This window comes from Leptidea sinapis, chromosome 27, assembly GCF_905404315.1.
Source record: "Leptidea sinapis chromosome 27, ilLepSina1.1, whole genome shotgun sequence".
Lineage (NCBI taxonomy): Eukaryota > Metazoa > Arthropoda > Insecta > Lepidoptera > Pieridae > Leptidea > Leptidea sinapis.
In genome coordinates this window covers 2,215,709-2,237,287 of record NC_066291.1, presented here as the reverse complement: position 1 = coordinate 2,237,287, position 21,579 = coordinate 2,215,709, and the positions used below count along the sequence as shown (strand labels likewise).

The 21,579-nt window shown below is 33.3% G+C and overlaps 1 protein-coding gene across 2 annotated transcripts; it reads left to right on the top strand.

Annotated features, from left to right (window-relative positions):
- Positions 1-4,756: 4,756 nt before the first annotated feature.
- LOC126972748 (NFX1-type zinc finger-containing protein 1-like) lies at positions 4,757-21,346 on the top strand. 2 transcript variants are annotated; one of them, XM_050819762.1, is made up of 14 exons: positions 4,757-5,533; positions 6,245-6,464; positions 7,358-7,403; positions 7,765-7,999; positions 8,154-8,318; positions 8,697-9,581; positions 10,941-11,096; positions 11,839-11,986; positions 13,176-13,259; positions 13,984-14,258; positions 16,323-16,466; positions 17,724-17,898; positions 19,699-19,838; positions 21,236-21,346. In XM_050819762.1, exons 1-14 carry the CDS (start codon positions 4,862-4,864, stop codon positions 21,302-21,304), a joined length of 3,414 nt encoding a protein of 1,137 aa, XP_050675719.1. In that variant the 5' UTR covers positions 4,757-4,861; the 3' UTR covers positions 21,305-21,346. The 2 variants fall into 2 exon arrangements, with proteins under 2 accessions (XP_050675719.1, XP_050675720.1); XM_050819763.1 differs by lacking the exon at positions 4,757-5,533 and having other exon boundaries at positions 6,297-6,468.
- The last annotated feature ends 233 nt before the right edge of the window (positions 21,347-21,579 follow it).

Here is a 21,579-nt window from a genome sequence, read left to right as displayed (position 1 = left end):
ACAATGAAGTTTGTTCCATATGTTCTGACAATCACAATTTTAAAATGTGTCCAAAAACTTTAACAAAATGTGCCAACTGTGGTGGAGATCACATAGCTATCTCATCTACCTGTCCTCTGAAAAAACAAAAAATTGAAGAAAACAAAGTGAAGTCCCGTAGTGTTAGATACTCAGATCTCTTCAATGAATCTGCTTTCCCTCAATTAAACTCAAAGTATATTGACACACACCTGAGCAATCTTATAAAATCTGACAAATTTATGAACCTCTTGGTTGAAGCAGTTTTACAAATTTGTACGAATAAAGATAAGTTAACTATAAATTCAAATAGTATTAAGGAAATTCTGAATAACACTTTTAGAAAAAAGACATCTAGTTAATTGTTATTATGGATACATTGAATATAGTGCAGTGGAACGCTCAAAGTATTATTAGTAATAGGCTTATTTTTACAAGGTTTTTATATGAAAATCATATCCATATTGCTATAATTTCGGAAACTTGGTTAAAACCACATCAGTATTTTTTAATAAAAGGCTATAACACAATAAGGAATGATTGTGGTAATAAACACAATGGTGTAGCAATTTTTATTCATAATAATATCACATTTTCTAACATAAATACATATTTTGATAGTGCTCTACAAAATGTTTGCATTAAAATTAAAATTAATAACAAAGAACTGAGTATTGTGAGTTTTTACAGTCCTTCCAATTCAAATCCTCCATTTAATAAAAACAATTTAAACAGTTTAATTAAGTCCATTCCAGAGCCAATGATATTTGCAGGTGATTTCAATGCTCATCACATGTTGTGGGGATGTGTTGATACATTGCCTCGAGGTAAAGATGTTTTAGAGGTTATAGATGAGAATGGTCTTGTTATTCTGAATAATGGTCAAGCTACCACAATAGGATCTCCATCTTGGCGTCCTAATGCTCTTGACTTGACTTTGGTAACTCCATCTTTGGCTCTTTTATGTGACTGGTCAGTTATTGACAGTCCTCTGGGCAGTAGTTATCATCTCCCTGTAATAATAAAAATGGCAGTAAGTAGTGATAGTATTAGTTTGCAAAACACATTATGTAATAATCTACATTTACCCACTCACCCTAATTATAAGCAGGTGAATTGGAATATGTATAGTAACTTAGTTGTTTCTTATTTGGATGATGTTAAATTTGACACTTTATCTTCAATAGATGCTTTTAATTCCTTTTGTAATATTTTACTTTCTGCTGCCAAGCAGTCAATCCCTAGCTGTCTGTTTTCCAAAAGTTCTAATAGTAATAATGTTACTAGTTCTTGTTCACAAAAATCTTTTAAATATCCTTGGTTGCCTTGGTGGAATCAGAGGTGTACAGAAGCAGTTTTAAATGCTAAAAATGGTTACATTAATTTTAAAAACAACTCCACTGATGAAAATTATGTGGAGTTTAAGAGATTGCGGGCTTTAAAAAAACTTATCTTAAAAAGTGAAAGAAGAAATAGCTGGATAGGCTTGTGCAATTCATTTAATCGTTGTACTCCTTTGTCTTCAATTTGGAAATACATGCGCAAATTTAACAAAACTTACATTCCTGACAGTGTGTTGAATGATAGTTGGATTCCAGATTTTCTACAAAAGTATACTTCTGACTTTGTATCAAATGAGTTAACTAACTATGTAAATGTTGTTAATGATAGTAATAAATATTTGATAGAGCCTTTTTCTTTACAAGAACTAAAATCCGCTTTATTTACTAGAAGAGATACATCTTTCGGTCTCGATACCATTCCATATATTTTACTCAAAAAACTTAATTGCCACAGTCTCAACATCTTTTTAAATAATCTTAATCGCCTATGGAAGGAGAATACTATTCCTCCAGAATGGAAAACAGACTGTTTAATCCCAGTTTTAAAGCCAGACAAAAATAAAATGTTACCTGACTCTTATAGACCTATAGCTCTCACGTCTTGTGTTGGGAAGATATTTGAGCAGCTTCTAAAACAACGTCTCGAGTTCTTTATAGAACAAAATTGTCTTTTGCCTAATAATCAGTTTGGTTTTCGCAAAGGTCGGTCTTCTAGGGAGAGTATAGCGCAGTTGCAGCTTGATGCGCATCAATGTTTAGCAAGTAATCAATATCTTTTGTCTGTATTTTTTGACATCTCAGGTGCCTTCAATAGTGTAAATATTGCCGTGCTTTGTGACGAGTTATCAATGTTAGGGATACCAGGTAAAATAATAAATTGGATGCAATCCTTTTTAACTGACAGAAAAGTATATGTAAAATTTAATAAACATTTGTATGGACCACGACTTTCTTCTCTAGGTGTTTGTCAGGGGGGAATATTGTCTCCTTTAATTTTTATTATGTACATAAGACGATTGAACCTTATTTTGGGGCCAAATATAGTAAACCTACAGTATGCAGATGACTTAGTCGTCTATGTATCGGGAGTTGATCTGATTAATTTAGCCGCTACTATTAATAAAGCACTTGTAAATTTATATCAATACTTTTCTTATCTTAATTTAAATGTAAATCCAACCAAATCAAAAGTCTTTGTGATTGGTCGTAAACGCATCATATTGCCTCCCATTTTATACAATGGCATTCCACTGCCTATTTCATGTGACATAAAATTTCTAGGTGTAACATTTACTCCAAAACTTTCTTGGAAAAAATATACAGATAGTGTTATAATTAAAGCGAATAAAGCTTATAATGTATTAAAATCTTTGTGTGCAACGTCGTGGGGAGCGGACCCTAAAATATTGTTAATTTTGTATAAATCGCTTATTCGTAGTCATTTTGAATATGGCTTTCATTGTTTCGCCGCAGACAGCAAAATTGTTAATAGTCTGGATAAAATACAAAATAAATGTATGCGTACAATATTGGGTGCACTTAAAACTAGCCCAATAGCTGCTATGCAAATCGAGGCCAACCTTCCTCCTTTGTGTATTAGATTTAGTTATCTTAAAGAAAGATTTATTTTAAAGCTCTATAGCTTGCCGACGAACAATCTTCTTAAGAATCTTATTGCTTATCAATCGTCTTCATTTCCGAGACAGTTGTTTATCTTGCAAGATTTTTCTTCATTTTTTAAATTTCTACAAGATTTAAATATTCATCGGAATAATGATATACTTCCCTGCCATGCAGGTTCTTTTCGATGTAAATATTCTGCAATTAATGTTGTAATAGATCCAAATTTAACTTCAAAAGAGGAGGTTCATGTATTATTGTCAGAATGGTCTAATTGTAAATTTGTTTATACGGATGGCGCAAAAAACAATAATAATGTTTCTTTTGCAATCTACCTTCCTGAAATTAGGAAGGGTATTGGCTTTAAGATTAATAGATATGCCAGTATTTTTACTGCTGAAGCCGTCGCTATTCTTTTTGCTTTAAAGCATATTAAGAAACAAAATCAACTTAATAAGAAGTGGGTAATAGTTAGTGATAGTATGAGTGTGTTAAAAAGTTTGTCAAATAACAAAATGAGTGCTAACATCAATTACATCATTTTTGCTATAAAGGAATTGTGGTTCGAACTATGTTTAATCGATATTAAAGTGGATTTCGTTTGGGTCCCGTCCCATATAGGAGTAGCAGGAAACGAAAGCGCTGATTTTCTAGCTAGAACTATCATTAATATATCCGATCTATCCCTATATCCTGATTGCAAAGATCTAGACATTAACATACCATATACAGATATAATAAGTAATCTAAAACAGCGTATGACTCTTCTTTGGGGAAGATATTGGTACAATTGTACAGAAGTTGAAAATAAGGCTCATTCGTATACTTTGTTAGATAATCCCGTTAATAGCACACCCTGGTTTTGTAAGTTTAAAAATAACGCTCACAGAAAGTTCTATACTACAATAACACGAATGCGTATTGGTCACTATCGATTGAATTTTCATCTTCATCGCAAAAAAATTGTCTCCTCTCCTTTTTGTGACCATTGTAATAAGCAACAAGATCAGTCTCTGGATCACATCTTTTTTGATTGTTCGTCCTTTGGCATACAGCGCCTTGTGCTGATGGATGAGCTACTGGAAATATATGGTGCACCCAATATAATCCCGCTCTCAGTAATAGATCTATTAAAGGACACATCAACTTATATGTCCTTGTATAAATTTGTATGTAGTACTGTAAATACATTGTAATTTGTAGATACATACGGTGTAAATTTGTTTATAATTATGTAAATACGTTATAACTTGTACATATACAACTAGTAATAGCAGAGCGCAATTCGCGAACTGAACAGATAATGTAAATAGGTAGGTATTATTCTAAAAAGTTATGCAAATTACACTGGATTTGACTTTAAGAAAAGGGGAAAATTATTAGAGACTATATTACTGGATTTGGACTTACTAAAAGGAAAATATGGAAAATATTCTTTAGAGAATTATACATTAACGGAAATGGTAAAATAACTGATGAATTTATGACTGGATTGGATTTGATGAAAGAAACTACTATAAATATTCGCTATCGAATATACATAATTGGAAAAGGAAAATGGAAATAATGTAAGATGAAATGAGAAAACTGGATTGGACTTTTTGTAAAACAAAATAGTGAAAATAATAAATACCAAAGAAATGAAAATACTAACGACAAGGCAGTAAGGCCCCTGGCTATAGCCTGTTCGAAAGAACGAATTAATTTAAAAAAAAAAAAAAAAAAAATCAAACTTTTTTTTTAAAGAAGGAACTGTCAAGGTGTGAAATGTCAAATATGTTGTGACATGTTATGAATATGAAATTTATGAAAATAAAGAATCCATTAAAATTTAATACGTATTCGTAAACATAATTGTATTTAAAAAACTTATTGATATCATGAGTGAAAAAAGTACACTACGTATTGATTGGTTTGACGGGACTGTGATTGAAGATACCAGAGGAAACACTTCAAGGTTTTCTGATGAAGAAATAAAAGAGAAAGACCCAACACCTCCCTCAGTATCCCAAGAAGTTGAAAGAAAGGCAATTGGTTTTAAACGATTACTAGATATATCCTTTTTACGACCCCCCACCTTGAATTTGGAATTATCTAACCGGCCTGGGTTTTGGCTATTATTCAGTGGCCCTATAAAAAGTGATTTTATTGTTTTGCTAATAAAAATCCTTAGTGCTGTCTACAGCTCTTTAGATAGAGGAGAAAAAAATAAACTTACTGGACTTTTAGAATCAAGATTTCTTAATTCAGACTTTTTAAGCAAAGTTAAGGAATATATGATTGGGCTACCAGATGTTAGAATATCAGAAAAAAGGTTGAATATGCAGCTGTGGGAGGATGTAGAAACATTTTATTTCAATGTGCTTACATTGTGTGAGGGTATGTTCAATTATGGGCTGCCAAAGCATAAATTACAACAGGTTTTTCAGTTAATTGAAGTTGCTGAAGACAGTTCTTTGGGTGTGCAGGAAGAGCATTCTGAGAAGATTGGAGAAAGTTTCTACACAAGAACATTATCTTTAAAAGATAAAATTCAGAAATCTTTGGCACAGGTTTGTTTTTACTATAATTCATTGAAATTATTGTTTACTGTCTTCTTAATTTGATATGTCTGTGTTTATTTACCATGTGTCTTTTATAATTGAAATATCATGGGCAGCCTATAGTATTTTGACAATACTGACTCGTCACTAATATTATGATATTTTAGGATGAGCAAAAGCTATAAAGTATATATTAATACTTGGTAATATCTCACCCATCATCATAATAGTATGCAAGTCTAGTTATTTAAACTTAAGTACTTATATGATTCACAAACTTAAACCAAATTAAATGTCTAACTCTTCACAGCCTTTATATTGTGAATGGAGGTTAGATAGCTTGTCTGAATTATTATAAAATATTCAAATACCAAGACTCACATTTTAAATATTAACCTTTCCGTTCCGGGGAAACTCTGATCATGTGGTATGCCTCATATCAGTGAGATTTTGGCGCTCACACAGAGTTCTGTCAATGCATATTATTTTATGTGTAGCAATAGATTTCTTATAACTAGAATGATTTGAGTGAATGTTTCATAAACCTATTGAAGAACATGCAAAATAAACATCTTATAAACAAAATAATGGTGAATCAGAACTTGGTGAGCGAGTAGGGTGCCATTCTGCACTTTCTGTTTTGGTCTATCTGAAAAATCAAGTACCCTGGGGCACTGCAGATTTGGGATGGTTAGTGATATAATTTTTTCTACTTTACAGGACATAGATGAAACTACAATGGTACATATAAAAAATGAAGACCCACTTTATTATAAAAATTTAAATATATTTCCTGCAAGAGAAGACTTATTAGGACAGTCCAAAGTGATTATCAAACCCAATTTAGTTGATGGTGCATACCCTAATGTTGAACACTACTTGGATTTACAATTCAAGCTCTTAAGAGAAGATTGCTATGGGCCACTACGGGAAGGAATATGTTGGTAAAAAGTTGATTTATTACTGGGTTGCTTGTATTGATGCAATCAAGTTTTGATGGTTTGATTGCATCAATTCATATCCACATATAATGATATAAGAGATGTTTGGTTAATAACAAAGGATCAATTAAGTTTTGGTTTAATTTTATTAATCAGCTGGAAATCATTATAAGATTGGTATTTATTATCTGAACAAATGTGAGATTTTTATATTTTTTAAATATAATAAAAAGTTTAGTCATCTGCTTTGTTCTTCAATATGAATATAGTGTTGCCATAAATACTGAAACAAAGAAAAAAATTATTTTCTATTGCAAATAACATAAAATTTAAAATATATTATAAAAAGCTTCTTCGAAGTGGTCTTCATTGGCTGCAATAGAGTCCTTTAAACATTGAGGCCAGTTATCAATAGAAGCACTCACTCTTTCCATGGGAAAATTCTTCACTGCCAATCATATGGATTGTTTTAGGGACTCCAAATTATCTATCAAGTCATCTTTTAAAATATGGTTCATTCATGCTTCTAGATTTTTGTATTTAAGTATGTAATTTGTGTAATGAATCCCAGAACCCTCACAGGGCTATCACTTTAAAACATAACAAATTGTTAAGATTTGCAAGAGCAACATCTCAAGTCAATTTCCTAATATGCAAATATTGGGGTTGAGCATGTTATGAACTGTAAAGTAGATCCTGTAGATGAAGCCACAACAACAGCCTAAGAGTTGAACAAAGTTATGGTTGGCTCAGTTGGAAAGAGCACTCTCACAGAATGCAAGAGGTTGCGGGTTCAAGGCCCGCATCATTCTAAAAATTTTGTTTTCAGTTTTATTTGTGTTAGAAAAATATTTTAATAATTACAATAAAAATGATTTTTTTGTGATTTCAGTGAAATATTTGGCTGATCCAACGAAAAAGCAGCAGGAAAACATATGGTAAGTGCTGTTGCGGTTTTATTCTTTATTTAAGTTATAATACAAATAATAAAAAAATACAGTGAGTATTATTATAGACCATTATTTTTAAATAACCGAAAACAAAGGTCCTATGCTCATTTATGAGAAACAAAAATAAACATTATGTCAGAAATATTATCCCACGAAAATACAAAAAAAAGGTGGTCCCAAAAAATTCATTATATTATTCATAAAATGCTAGAAAAATCTGACAATACACTGTATACACTTTTTTGGAGGTACCCATATCATATTTTCATGGAAATACTGTGTAATTCCTATGTTCCTAAATTCTATAGTATGTACTATTTAATTATTTTATAATTGCTGTATCTTTCAGGATTTACCCAAAAGTTTCTATTGTTCATATGTATGTAAGTAACAATAAGGTTGGCTATTTAGTGGATATAGCCAGGAATGAAAGACTCAAACATAAAACAGTGGACTGTAAACAGTATGCACATAACAAGAGGCTGATGTTTGGTTCACTGCTGTTGTTTACAAGTGACAACTTTGAGACTATCTTGAGTGCATCAGTGTTGGAGTCTAGTTTAAGTCTCTTAAGTGATGGTTATGTAAGTTTTATTTATCATACTTTAATCAACAAAAATTGTTTTTTATACGTCTTATTCTATTAGTAACATTATGGTCTGCCTCACCATCATTTTATATTCTCTTTTCAACTTGAATTTATCTTTTAATTAAACTGATACCAACTATATTTTTCAGATAGCTGTTACATTTGATAGCCCTGTGTCGAACACTATCTTTGCGAATGAATTTCTAATGATAGAAAGTGAAGTTTTCTTTGAGCCATATCACAGAGTATTGAAAGTGCTGCAAAGTTTTAGGACTGATGAGCTGCCCATGAAAGAGTACATTGTTGATGTTCAGGTATTTTCTTATTTTTAATTTTTATATATTTATATTCCATTGATGTTTTCTAAGTAAAATTTGATAGACTAGTGGTAAAAAAAACATTTTGTAAAAGTTTTATGCAATGCAATTGAGTAGTAGCAGTATTCCAACATGTCTTATATGTTAATTGAAACCAATTAGACCTTTGCTAAAATGTGTAATATTGAGAATGTTCCAGAAACCATTCAATCCTAAACCTGTTACTATCAAGGGAATTTCATCTTTATCTATAATCATAAGGTCTAATATTGCTTATCACTCATATTTATCTTGTTTGTCTCGCCATGACTCCTAATATAAGTATAAATATGTATTAATGTATTTTTTACGTAAATACCCAATAATGTGTTTTAGCCGAAGATAGAATCACCAGCCTATCTTACATCAGAATCCATATACAGCATTAGAACAGAAAAATCAGAGGAAATTTACTTCCCAGTACTTGACAGATCCCAGTGGCCCAACAAGGAATGTTTTGGTCTAGACCAATCACAAATGGATGCTTTTCATTTTGCTCTTACGAGAGATTTTGCGGTAATTCAAGGCCCTCCTGGTACTGGCAAAACGTTCATAGGAGTTAAAATAGCTTCAACGATTCTTAAAAATTTGTCCCTTGAAGGAACCCCAATGCTTATTATCTGCTACACAAATCACGCCCTTGATCAATTCTTAGAAGGCATACTAAGTACTACTACTAGCTTAGTCCGATTGGGAAGTCAAAGTAAAAGTAAAATCCTAGAACCATACAGTTTAAGTAATCTTAGAAGTAAAGTCAAGTCAAAATATAATTATTTATATGGTAAGAAGCTGTCGGAATTAGAGAAAGTATTTAAAGAAATAAATTACTTTCAAGCAGAAATTGAAAAGTGCAATAATGAAATTGTTGGGTATAATAACATTAAGTCATATTTAAAAGTCAATGAAAACATACATGCACTCAAAGATAAAAATGACGATGGTTTATTGAATTGGCTTCTTGACTATTCAGAGAATAACACAACTTATGAAAGTGATAGAAAAGAATGTAAAGATTGGGAAACACAGTGTGCAGACTTAACTATTCATGATAAAATAGAGACATGTTTCTCAGAAGAAATAGCTATAAACGAGATAGATTCGATGAAATGTAGTATAAAATATGTAAAAGATATAACAGATGATGTTGATGAACGCAAAAAGATGATAGATAAATTCAATAAACAAATTGAAAAAATTGAAAGGCGCCTTGATTGTTTTAAGGTTGGTTTTGTTTTAATTAAGTAGTGATGGACCACTAAATAGCTTAGTTGACAAATGCCTCCCAATTGTTATAGCAATATTTAGGATTACGTGATATATTTAATAATCATTACTTGAATGATTACATTAGGTCATCACTCTAGTTATATTATCATTGAAACAAATATCATTTATATTCTATCTCTTCCCTTTAATTTTAATTGAAAATAATTTAAATTTCAATAATAATGAAGGTGCCTTAAGAAATGACCTTCCAGAAGATTATATTAGACATATTGTGTCCTTCGTTCAATTTTAGAGATCAATACTTATATTTCGGCAAAATGACCCGTGTCGCGCGACCCGTTCGATCGATTGATTGGTTCAGTTCCGGACAATGGTTCACGCCTCAGAACCAGAACCGTTGCCTACATACAATAGTAGTATGTAATTGCTAGCTACTTAGTAGCTAGTAGTTAGTAGTTACTAAGTAGCAACTGACGTACCACGCATGCCTTCTTATGTTAATATTATATATATTATCTAATAATAATAATAAGTACTTTAATATCCAATAAACCTTTGTTTAGATACATAAATTTGGTTGTGGCAATTCAAGGTAATAAAAGTGCCCGCCCATGAAAACAAAAAAAAACACAAATTATTTAAGATATATATGCAGGTAATAAATGAATTTACAATGGAAATAAATAAAAAAGTTTTGTGTTCAAGACAGATGTATGCTTTTGATCTAACGAGTAACGACCCGGGTCGCGCGCCGCGGTTCAATCGGTCAGGGTGAGAGAAGGGGTGCGCGGGCGGTGGCGGGTGGATGGGTCGCGACGAGACTAGATCTACTGCGAGAGAATGAATCACTTTTGCCACGGCGACCGGTTCGATCGAGTGGGTCGTGCACCCAGGGTCTTTTGATTCGATCATTAGCGAACGACACATATTTAGAACGAATCACTTTTGCCACGGCGACCGGTTCGATCGCGTGGGTCGTGCACCCCGGGTCTTTTGATTCGATCATTAGCGAACGACACATATTTAGAACGAATCACTTTTGCCACGGCGACCGGTTCGATCGCGTGGGTCGTGCACCCCGGGTCTTTTGATTCGATCATTCGCGAACGACACATATTTAGAACGAATCACTTTAGCCACGGCGACCGGTTCGATCGCGTGGGTCGTGCGCCCCGGGTCTTTTGATTCGATCATTCGCGAACGACACATATTTGGATTATATTACCAATAAGATTTCCAATTGAATTGAATTGAATAAAATATACATGGTTTATGTGGATTGTTTAAATCCATGTAGATTTCGGATGGTTGCAAATTTCAAATTAATACAATAATTTATATACGTATTTTCAGAAGAATATCCGTTTATCACGTGAAGGACGAAAACACCTAAATATAGGTAATACTGGTGATTTATATGAACTGACACCTGAACAACGATGGTTTGTTTATTTCAACGCAGTCGATTGTTTAAAAGGCCAAGTAGTGGAGAAAATGAAGGTTTTAATGGTTCGTTTTTTAGTTGTTTTGTCTTATAATTAAGAATTGTGTATAGCTAGTGCAGTGATGCTTTATAACAGAAATAATAAAATAAAAAAGCCGTGTGCTTAAGACTACATGACAGTAGTGAGTGGCTTAGTCGTTTGGTCCTTCTGGGAAAGGTTTGAAATACAACAATTTTTTGTTCTATATTCATAATAGTGTATAAAGTACTGGTAAATTTTGCTCTGACTTATCGCGTTCCTTTAGTCGACTATAGCGGTCGATTTTCGAAGCATCCTAATGTTTTGAGACTGGCAAGAGACATGGCAGAGTCTGGCGAGTCAACATGTCCTGAGGATGCCTCATGTAGAGGCGAAACACATGTCGAATTGTTTGAAGACTAATACGCCTACTTCAATAAATTTTCTTTTATCCGAAGTGTTAATGGCTATTAATTTATGGCCGTGCCTAAAGTGCTTACCTTTTGGCTTGCCGCTTTTACAGTTTTACTAATAGTATACGATTTATAAGAAATCGAGTTTATTTTAGTATTTCAAAATGAAATACAAATTCAAATATTTTTATTCAAAATAGGATTTTAAATCAGCTATCACAAACTACCACCCATTCAAAAATTGTGTGCCTCAAACCTGAGAAGATTGGGTGAAAGAAACTCAACGGCCTTCTTTATAACAATATGGATTACAATGTAATATCGTACAATAAACATTTTTACTTAATCTTCTATTCTAATACGGTTTGCGGGCAGGAAAGACACAAGTCACTTAGCGCAGAGTTAGAGGAGGTATCGACGTTAATCGATAGTGACGTCATGAAATCGGTTCGCGTGGTCGGAGTTACGACCACCGTGGCTGCGAGGAGGCATGACCTTATGAGGAAGTTACTATCACCTATAGGTATGGTATACGATAATGTAATATATTCTCTAGGTACTAATAATACCAATCACATAATATATCTAATGAACATTTGTCATTAGGTCAGTCAAAATGACTGCCAGGTCGGTTGACTTCACATTTATCCACGTAAAAATTTCCAATTATTATTAATATATGGCAGGTACCTACAGTAAGCGCGCGACTTGAATTCACTCGGGGCCTGGGGTAAAGTCCATACGCCTCGTATCACACGCCTATAGTGTCGTGCTGTGCCGTTGTTGTCGCTAGCCGTGTTATCGCGTTAATTCTGAAGTTGCAATCTCGTGTTATTTTTTTGATTTTAGTAATGACTGATCCGAGTCCATTTGTTTCCGTTTAAAAAAAAACGAGTTATTATTCATCTTGGCGATGAGAAATGGCGATAAATGTTTTAGACATATGTGTTGAAGCAAATCAGAACATAACTTGAGAATTAATTATTAAGTTAAAATGATAAAAAAAATATAATTATTTTTTTCATTATTTTAACCTACTATTAAATGGTAATATAATTATGTCACAACACTATTGCAGTCGTGAACTCTGCATTTAACTCGCGCGTTATTTGTTCACACAAGGCCAATGTAGATTAGCAATATTTTACTCTTCAAGATGGCGCAATGTTTATAACGAATTAGATATATTTAATGGTAAACACACAAACTTTTGTTTTCTGGGGTCAAATGAAACTATTTTACCCTATTCGACGGACGCCGGCTGCTGTTCTAACTACAGAATTCACAATGGTCAATGGATGATACAAGAGTAGTACTATGACTACAACAATACGTGTTAAAGACATCTACTTGTATTATTTATCAATGATATTTTGTCGAAACGCCATAAATTTCGTAATTCTCCAAATTTATTTTTTAAACACCATTTTAAAGCTTTCGCTATTGCCATAAAATTACTATCTTATATTTTAAGGTATTTAAATAATTTACCTACAAAACTATATAAATGTTACATCTGATAACATTATAATTAAATAGGTAATTATTTCGTTGTATTGTTTATTTGGGATTTTTATCTTTAATCCATTTTTAGATTAAATTACGATTTGTTAGATTATTTAAGTGTAACCACAAATTGCGTGCTAATTATGCGCACGGGATGCCTACATATAATTCATATGCAAAGTAAAATTATTAAAATCTAATTTCAGTGATAGTTGAGGAGGCGGCGGAAGTTTTGGAAGGGCATATTGTAGCATCTCTCACGAACCGATGTCAGCAACTGATATTAATTGGTAAGAAATAACGAGAAACAATCTGAATAGTATTATGGTTTTGTCTTTGACTAAAGCGAGCATCACACTTTTAATAACATCATAATGATTTTGAGTAATATTGTAATTATAACTGAACTTTGTAACTTTATAGATTTTTTTATTGTACCTATACACTAATAAAAATTCACCTTTATTTATTTTACAATTCTTATGCTTATTTTATTGATTGGTTAGATACATATTGTATATCTACCAGTGGGAGGCTCCTTTGCACAGGATCCCGGCTAGATTATGGGTACCACAACGGCATCTATTTCTGCTGTGAAGCAGTAATGTATGTTTCGGTTTGAAGGGCCGCCGTAGCTAGTGAAATTACTGGACAAATGAGACTAAAATCTTATGTCTCAATGTGACGAGCGCAGTTGTACCTAGTGCCGCTCAGAGTTTTTGGGTTTTTCAAGAATCCTGAGCGGCACTGCATTGTAATGTTCAGGGCGTATCAACAACCATCAATTGAACGTGATGCTCGTCTTGTCCCTTATTTTCACTAAAAAATGTTTTTATTACAAAGAAAAAAGCTATGTAATTGGTATATAGATTAGCAAGGTAAAAACATATGACAATATTTACATATGATATATTTGTGAGTAGATTTTTAAAAGACACGGTAATTTGTTAATTGCATGGCGCTCATTTTGTTTTCACGAAGTTGTTTTTTTTTTACCAAGAGTTCAAATTTCAGGTGACCATAAACAACTTCGTCCTACAACAGCCTGCTATAAGCTAGCGACACAGTACAAGCTGGAAATATCTCTCTTCGAACGAATGCTTCGAAATGGAGTCCACGCCAAGACATTATGTACGCAGCGTCGGTTGAGGCCGGACTTCGTTAAGCTATTGGTGCCGGAGTTATATGAGAAGCTGGATAGCCATCCGGTGGTCTGTGGCTATCCAAACGTGAGAGGAATGAAGAATAATTTATTTTTCTTCAATCATGATGCTATTGAAGATTCTGGGGTAATGTAACTTCTTTTATTTCTTGTTGTTGTATTTAAAGGTTGAGTGAGTTTGTGATAATTTATCCAAAGAAAGGGCGAGAGATTCATACCTAGCTGAAAAACCGGCTTGAATACTCAATGAAACGCGTCTTCCCAGAGATGAGACCTGGTTCGATCGGTGTTTCGCCCCCAAAAGTCTCCATGTATTAAATTCTTCAAATATTATTATAAGTCAAGTCAAAGTCAAAAAAATCTTTATTCACTGTAAAACGTTATAAGTTATTTAGTCAGGATGAAGTACAAAAGTTACAATAGCATTCAAATGAGTATAACAATATTCTTTAACAAAATTTAGAACATTAATTCCAACTATCTTTATCATTCAAATAATCTTTCACGCTATAATAGGCTAAATAGCTGTTAATTTATTTTTTACGATACATTTAAATTTTTTAATAGGTAACATTTTAATTTCATTTGGGAGTTTATTATAAAATACAACACAATCCACTTTAAAAGATTTAGTAATTTTACGGAGCCTAGTAGATGGAATTGCGAGTTTATGTTTGTTTCGAGTATTGCCACTGTGTACAATGTACATCACTATTCTTTTTAAATTGACTAATATTTTTATGGGCGTATAGGAGGTTCTCGTATATGTACTGGCAGTGTACTGTCATAATATTTATTTCACTAAACTTTTCTCTCGATGAATCCCTTGAACGCATTTTATAGACTGGTCGAATTGCTCTTTTCTGCAGCACAAATGTTTTCAATATCTGCAGCCCTACCCCACAATATAATTCCGTAAGACATGACACTATGAAAGTAGCTGAAATATACAAGTTTAGCCGTTTCAACATCTGTCAGCTGCCTATAAGTATTTTTCGTTTTATTGGATAAGATTCAATAAATCCAACACAGAATATTATTTCATTTTCAAACTTTTTTCACGGAATAGAAAGGCAAATAACATAGAAAAAAGGCGTTCAGATTGTTCTTTGGGCCAGTTCCCAGCTTCCCGATGCTGACAATACACTCATTATTGGTTCAAATAAACCTGCCAAACTATTGGTTTCCATGGCAAATATTTCCTTTTAGTTATAGGTTCTTTATAGAGTCAGAAGGTAAAAGCAACCGTGGTTCACTTGACATCAAGTGATCATTGCCTCCAGCGCTTTATTACAAAAATGGAGTAATTACAAGAGCGCTGATCTGAAAACACCACCCAAGTACATTCATTCTACAGTTTGGTTGGACGTGTAAGAAAATTAATTGAGAATCGCCTGTGAAGGAACTTCACACCTCCAGGTGGTGATTATATGTTAGGCGTTGGAGAGATTGATCTAGTGATCAAAGGTAGATTCACCATAATTGGTTATCAAAAAAGTACAGCTCTCTGTTATCTACAAAAGAGCATGGGATTACCATTTATATTATTTCATTTTTTGTATGTTTGTGAGCATTAAAATATTGGATATATGGAAATTAATGTATTGTTGCAGCTCCTTTAAATTTCATTACTCTTAGTTATGTGCTTTCAAAACGTTTCAAATTATTCGGGCTTTAGCTGGCTCCACAGGTTTGCAGCAGCATATTAAGATATACTCTGCACTTCCTGATACAACTTACATCCTTTCCTTACATCGTATCTTGTATTGAACCCATTTTTACCTGTGTCTATTCAGCTGTAATAGCTTTTAAAAAGCTGTGAATTTAATCCATAATATAATGCTTTCGAGTGTTTTCGTTGTTTCAATTATTGCCCTAGAATTTTTAGCTAGCAAACAAAAACGAACTAAGCCAAACTTTGGGTGTGGAGTGCAGTAACATGTACTGCATTCTCATTCTGCTTCATTTTTATTAAGGTTCGAATGTCCATTTAAGATTTTGTTTAATTTGGCCGGAGCCATTCAATTAGTATTATAGATTTCATATTGTAGTTGTTTCTATCAGGGGAAAGGCAAAATAGGCTTTCTATTTCAATTAATAATTATGACGATTATTCATTCAAAAATGCTCATCCTAATTCTAATTTGTAAAACTTTTTAATTCTTATTAAATATGTCGGTTTCATTTGCAGAATGGGGACACACATAGTCATAACAATACTTATGAGGCAATGTTCTGCGTGGAACTTGCCAACTATTTACGACAAAGAGATTACACATCAGAAGATATTACCATACTAGCTACGTACACTGGGCAAGCCACACTCGTCAAACAGGTGGGCACTTTATTTCAAAAACATTCCATCTTCTTTATATATATAATTCTTCTGTACGTGTGTCGACATTGAATTCCTCCTAAACGGCTGAGCCGATTTGAATTAAAATTTTTGTGTGTCTTCAGGTAGATACGAAGATGGTTTAGATTCACAATTGAACTATCTCCAAAACGGCTGGACCGATTTTGATGATTTTTTTTTGTCTTTCAGTGAATTTGAGATTGGTTTAGATTCTCAAGTTCAGTCCATATATAATTCTCCTGCCCATGTGTATGGTAGTTATCTCCACCCAACAGTTGGATCCATTTTTTCAAATTTGAGACGTGTGTACAGAACAACGACTGTCGGGTCCGCTAGTATATACATAATATTTTGGGGCCAGTCGTTTTCTTCCCTAAGGTGTGTGGTGTGAAGGAGTGAAGCGATGGCTGGTGCATGTTTCATGCGCTGCTTGGGGTAACCTGGTCGACCCTGTCATTGTAAACTCAGCTGTTGAATTTTTATTAACAATTAAGAAATATTTTACAAATTGTTACATACTTCACATAATATATTTAAGACATGATACTTATTTTTATTCAATGAAATTTTATTTTAATTGTTAGATTATTTGTGTTGCATCACCGTGCAAATATATTTTATATATTGTATATATATTTTATATTATTCTGAATTTCTTTCAACTTTTACTCATTAAAATGTATCTAGCAGCTTTGACAGTCTTGAGCTTAGATTTGTAGGATTAGTCTCCACTTCGCTCCAAAAAGGTACCATACTACCTTAGAACAATAGCTGTATGTAATAATATTTGCTGTTTGTAAAGATGCTTGTGTGCGTGGCATCTTTCAAATTTTGTTATTTTAATACGCTTCGTGTTATATTACATTGAAATCTACAACCGTTCAACAAATAGTTTCTGATGATATGTTATCCCATTGTCTTTCTTATTTCGTAGTATTATTTTTACAAAGTTTTACTACGCAAAACACACATTGTTCGAGACTGGTTGAGAACGCCCACTTGGGCGTATAGTATTAGTTGCCGAACTTTGCGACTACGCCTGCGATATCTATTTGGGGCGCAACGGAGACCAATCCTTAATTTAAAGTCATGGGTATCTTTTTTTACATAGTGTAAAATGATTTTTTTTTAATTTAAAGTCATAGATTTTATTCAAAATCATTTCATCACTTATGTCACCACCACCGTTCATCAATGATGATGTATTATTCTTTTAAATGTGTTATTCCGTTCTAGCTCAGCAAAAAATACGCAACACTAAGCGATATAAAAGTGACGGTAGTTGACAATTTCCAAGGAGAAGAGAGCAAGATAATCATATTGTCTTTGGTTAGAAGCAACATGGAGGGAAGTATCGGATTCTTGTCTGCCAGTAATAGGGTGTGTGTCGCTCTGTCTAGAGCTAAAGAAGGTAATTTAAGAAATAAGTACTAAAAGTATATTTAAATTCTTGTTTAAAAGTATATTTAAATGTTTATAAAGTTAATGAAGTTGCGATTTCTATATGTTATTTATCTTGCGTAAAATTTGCTATAATTGGTTCAATAGTTATCGATTTACTACATACATGGACTAGTAAAAAAGAAGGACTCCGCGCCGTGATATTAGCAAGTGAAGCACCTTTATGCTAGTGTGTGTGCGCTTACGGGGTATACCAGTTACACAATTTTTTCTCCCTTAAATAATCAATATCTGGACGACCGAGCCTTGCTCGGATTTTTATGAAGTTACAAAAAGAAACTAATAGGATATCTGGATTCGAACCGGGGTCTTCTGTTTTCCGGATCACCCAATGTCCCATCTGAACTATTATAGTATTGTATATGGTGGCGAAATCTACCATTGTATTCTAATGTTCTTGTAGCAGTTTCTCATTAAAACACGGATAAAACTACATTTTTTAAAATTGAAACCTAGCTTGATCAATTTCTGGCCCCCGAAACTACCTGTATACTAAATTTCATTAAAATCGTTGTAGCCGTTTCCGAGACTCAGATAATATATATGTACATATATATATAAGAATAGCTCGCTTAAAGATATAAGATATATCCACAAATACTTTTATATTATTGTTTTTACACTTTTTCACAACACACAACGGCATTTTTAAAATATTTTATTACGACGCAAACTGATCTGTTACAGACGATGGCAAATCTCATAATGGCGGCCGATCGGCTTGTATTAGTATAAGTGTATGCGTGGGGCTATGTATTTACACATTTACCGGCTTGTTTTGGTGCCTCACTGATATGTAATGTGACACGAAGTCCTTATTTTTTACTCGTCCATGACTACATAGTACACAATTTGCTTTTGGTGACATTGACATTCCTAAATAATAATATAATAGTTGTTCTGGTGAATATTTTAAACGAAAATGCGTTAGGGCCTGTCAAGTACTCATTACGCGCCGTATGAAATATTTAAATGTGATATGACGGACTTAGTGAACTAGGCAAGCATGTGTTTTCATTATTTAAAAATATTATACTCGAATGTTTGATGCTCGAATTAATGAAATAATATTCTGTATCCCCAATGACATTCTATACATTTTGACATATGACTTGATATGTCAAAATGTATAGAATGTCATGAATAAAAACAAAGTCGAAATATGGAACATGCCACAAATTGTGTCAATAAACACCATAATACGCTTCGAAGTTCGACTACTATATTCATACATTGCCGCATTTACTCTATTTGTTTTATGGTGAATAAGCAGCAATGTAAAACAATAATTGTTAGAATTTATTCAGTTCAGATTTCAGACACACTACTAAGGTGAAAAGTGTGTGAAAAGGGGTGCACTTAGGGGTACATATCTGTATTGGTTTTATGGTAAAAGTTTTTATTTACTTAAGATACTAAATTAATCTATGACACTTGGTAAATAACCATAATTAATGGTTCTATTTGTGAATACGCGGATTTCTATTGGTTAAAATGATTACTCGCGGACTGCCTTACTAAAGGTAACATGGTTATAAGTAATTAATATTATCTACTAAGCAATATTTGTAATGTAATGCTGTTCGATGGATTTACTTCGAACAGTGCACGCACACTTGCCGTTCCGCTGTCAGACTGCGAATTATATGTGTATTTGTATATCCCGTACCATTCGTTTGTGCCTACTCGTTAACCTAACCTATGCTCGTTAATGGCTGACATAAACATTATTCACTGTCAAAATTTTTAGGTTTCTATATTTGTGGCAACATGAAGTTATTGAAGAGTGCAAGCAGATTGTGGAGGTGTATCAACGATAAGCTGGTGTCCATGAATGCTATCGGTGATCGTGTGGCGTTGCACTGCGATCGACACCAAGCATCGCTCAATGTTAGTTTGAACTTGTTTTTTGCTACTTTTTTTTTAAATAGTTTGCGCATTTTTGATAGATCTTACTCACCCTTAGATTATTTACACCTCTAGATAGACTGTGTCAGCTGTGAAAACGTCGAACAAAATTGAGTTTGACAGTAAACCTGAATTTTGATCAATACTGACCTATATAAATACCACTGGACCGTCTGCTCCATATGTTTGACAGCAAATTTTCTGTGCCTATTTAAGCGCCACTCGCGAGCGTCCAGAGAACTAATTTTGACGTATAATACGTAAATGGCTGCAAAGGAACGTACAATACTCTGAAGTATTTTTACATTATGAATTAATTTTGTTCGTTTTCAGTGTTATTTATACTTCGAAAATCAACGTAATAAAGTACACAATTTTCTTTTTTGTAATAAGTTTCCCACCATCTATGTTGTCAACACTAGTTTTACCGCAGACTCTAGGTACATGGCCTCAAACAGGCACAAAAGCACTTTGATAGCCGCCAGTCCAGTCCATAGTAGAGGTCAGTGATGCACGCACACTAACACAAAGTGACATACAAATCGCGAGTGTAAGACGTAGCATATCAGGCACACTAAAGAAATACACCAGGCCTGTTTTCATCTGTTGTGTAGTAGAAAGAGGCTCAATCTAGACGTATAAATTATCTAAGATTAGAAACCTTTAGTCTAAATGATATAATATGCTCGAAAATTTATTAATGGGCAAAATGCTTACATTTTAACCAACCCAAATGTCGCATTGAAATCAATTTTTTGCGTCGCAATGACAACAAGCCATCATGAATTTCGCGGCTTTAACTGGACACGTCGGATTCAATTATTTTTTCACAGAACATCAATGCTAATAATAGTAGTATTGTCTGAACTCAAAGAATGTCAACGCGGCTTTTTTCTAATTTACAGTTTTGACGTCCAGCCCAGTATTAAGACAAATAAAATAATCATCTTTTTTTATATAAAATTAAGGGACGAGACGAGCAGGTCGTTCAGTTGATGGTATTTAATACACCCTGCCCATTACAATGCAGTGCCGCTCAGGATTCTTGAAAATCACATAAGTTCTGAGCGGCAATTCAAAAGCGCTCGTCACCTCGAGACATAGTTAAGTATCATTTGCCCAGTAATTTCACAAGATAAGGCGCCCTTTAGACCGAAACACAATAATGCTTACACATAACTACTTCACGGCAGAAATAGGCGTCATTGTGGTACTCATAATTTAGCCGACATCCTGTGCAAAAGAGCCTGCCACTTGTAATAAATCTAAAAACATCTGTGGTTTTTTATATGTTTAGTAGCGATTATTGTGTATCATAATATAATAAATATATGTAACATTTGAAGCACTATTTAAGGTATTTAATTATTCCATTGCAGATCAAAGAGCCCAAAGACTTCATAAACTGCACGAAAGGACCTTGTCTGAAAAATTGTAATGGATTTTGATATTATGATATGTAGTTATTATTAATAAATTATTTATTGGTACATTTTTTTTTATTTCTGAATTTATAAATGAGCTTATATTTTGGAGAGAATTGTAAGGATACATGTAATATTAAACTGTAGAAACTCTTAAAGACCAAAACCGAAAAAATATTTGTGAGTTAAGTCATGAAGTTGGTCTCTACACGCGCTGAGCACTATATTTTATGGATATTCAATTATATTATCTGTTACGCTCGGCTGTGTAACGCTTTTCCTCTTAATGTCGGCCCGAA

Bases quoted from the DNA above. Each gene is read 5' to 3' on its own strand.
- LOC126972748 (XM_050819762.1), top strand. From the start codon at position 4,862: ATGAGTGAAAAAAGTACACTACGTATTGATTGGTTTGACGGGACTGTG. The intron at 6,465-7,357 runs GTTGGTAAAAAG...TTGTGATTTCAG, and splicing joins GCCACTACGGGAAGGAATAT to TGAAATATTTGGCTGATCCA. The intron at 8,000-8,153 runs GTAAGTTTTATT...TATATTTTTCAG, and splicing joins GTCTCTTAAGTGATGGTTAT to ATAGCTGTTACATTTGATAG.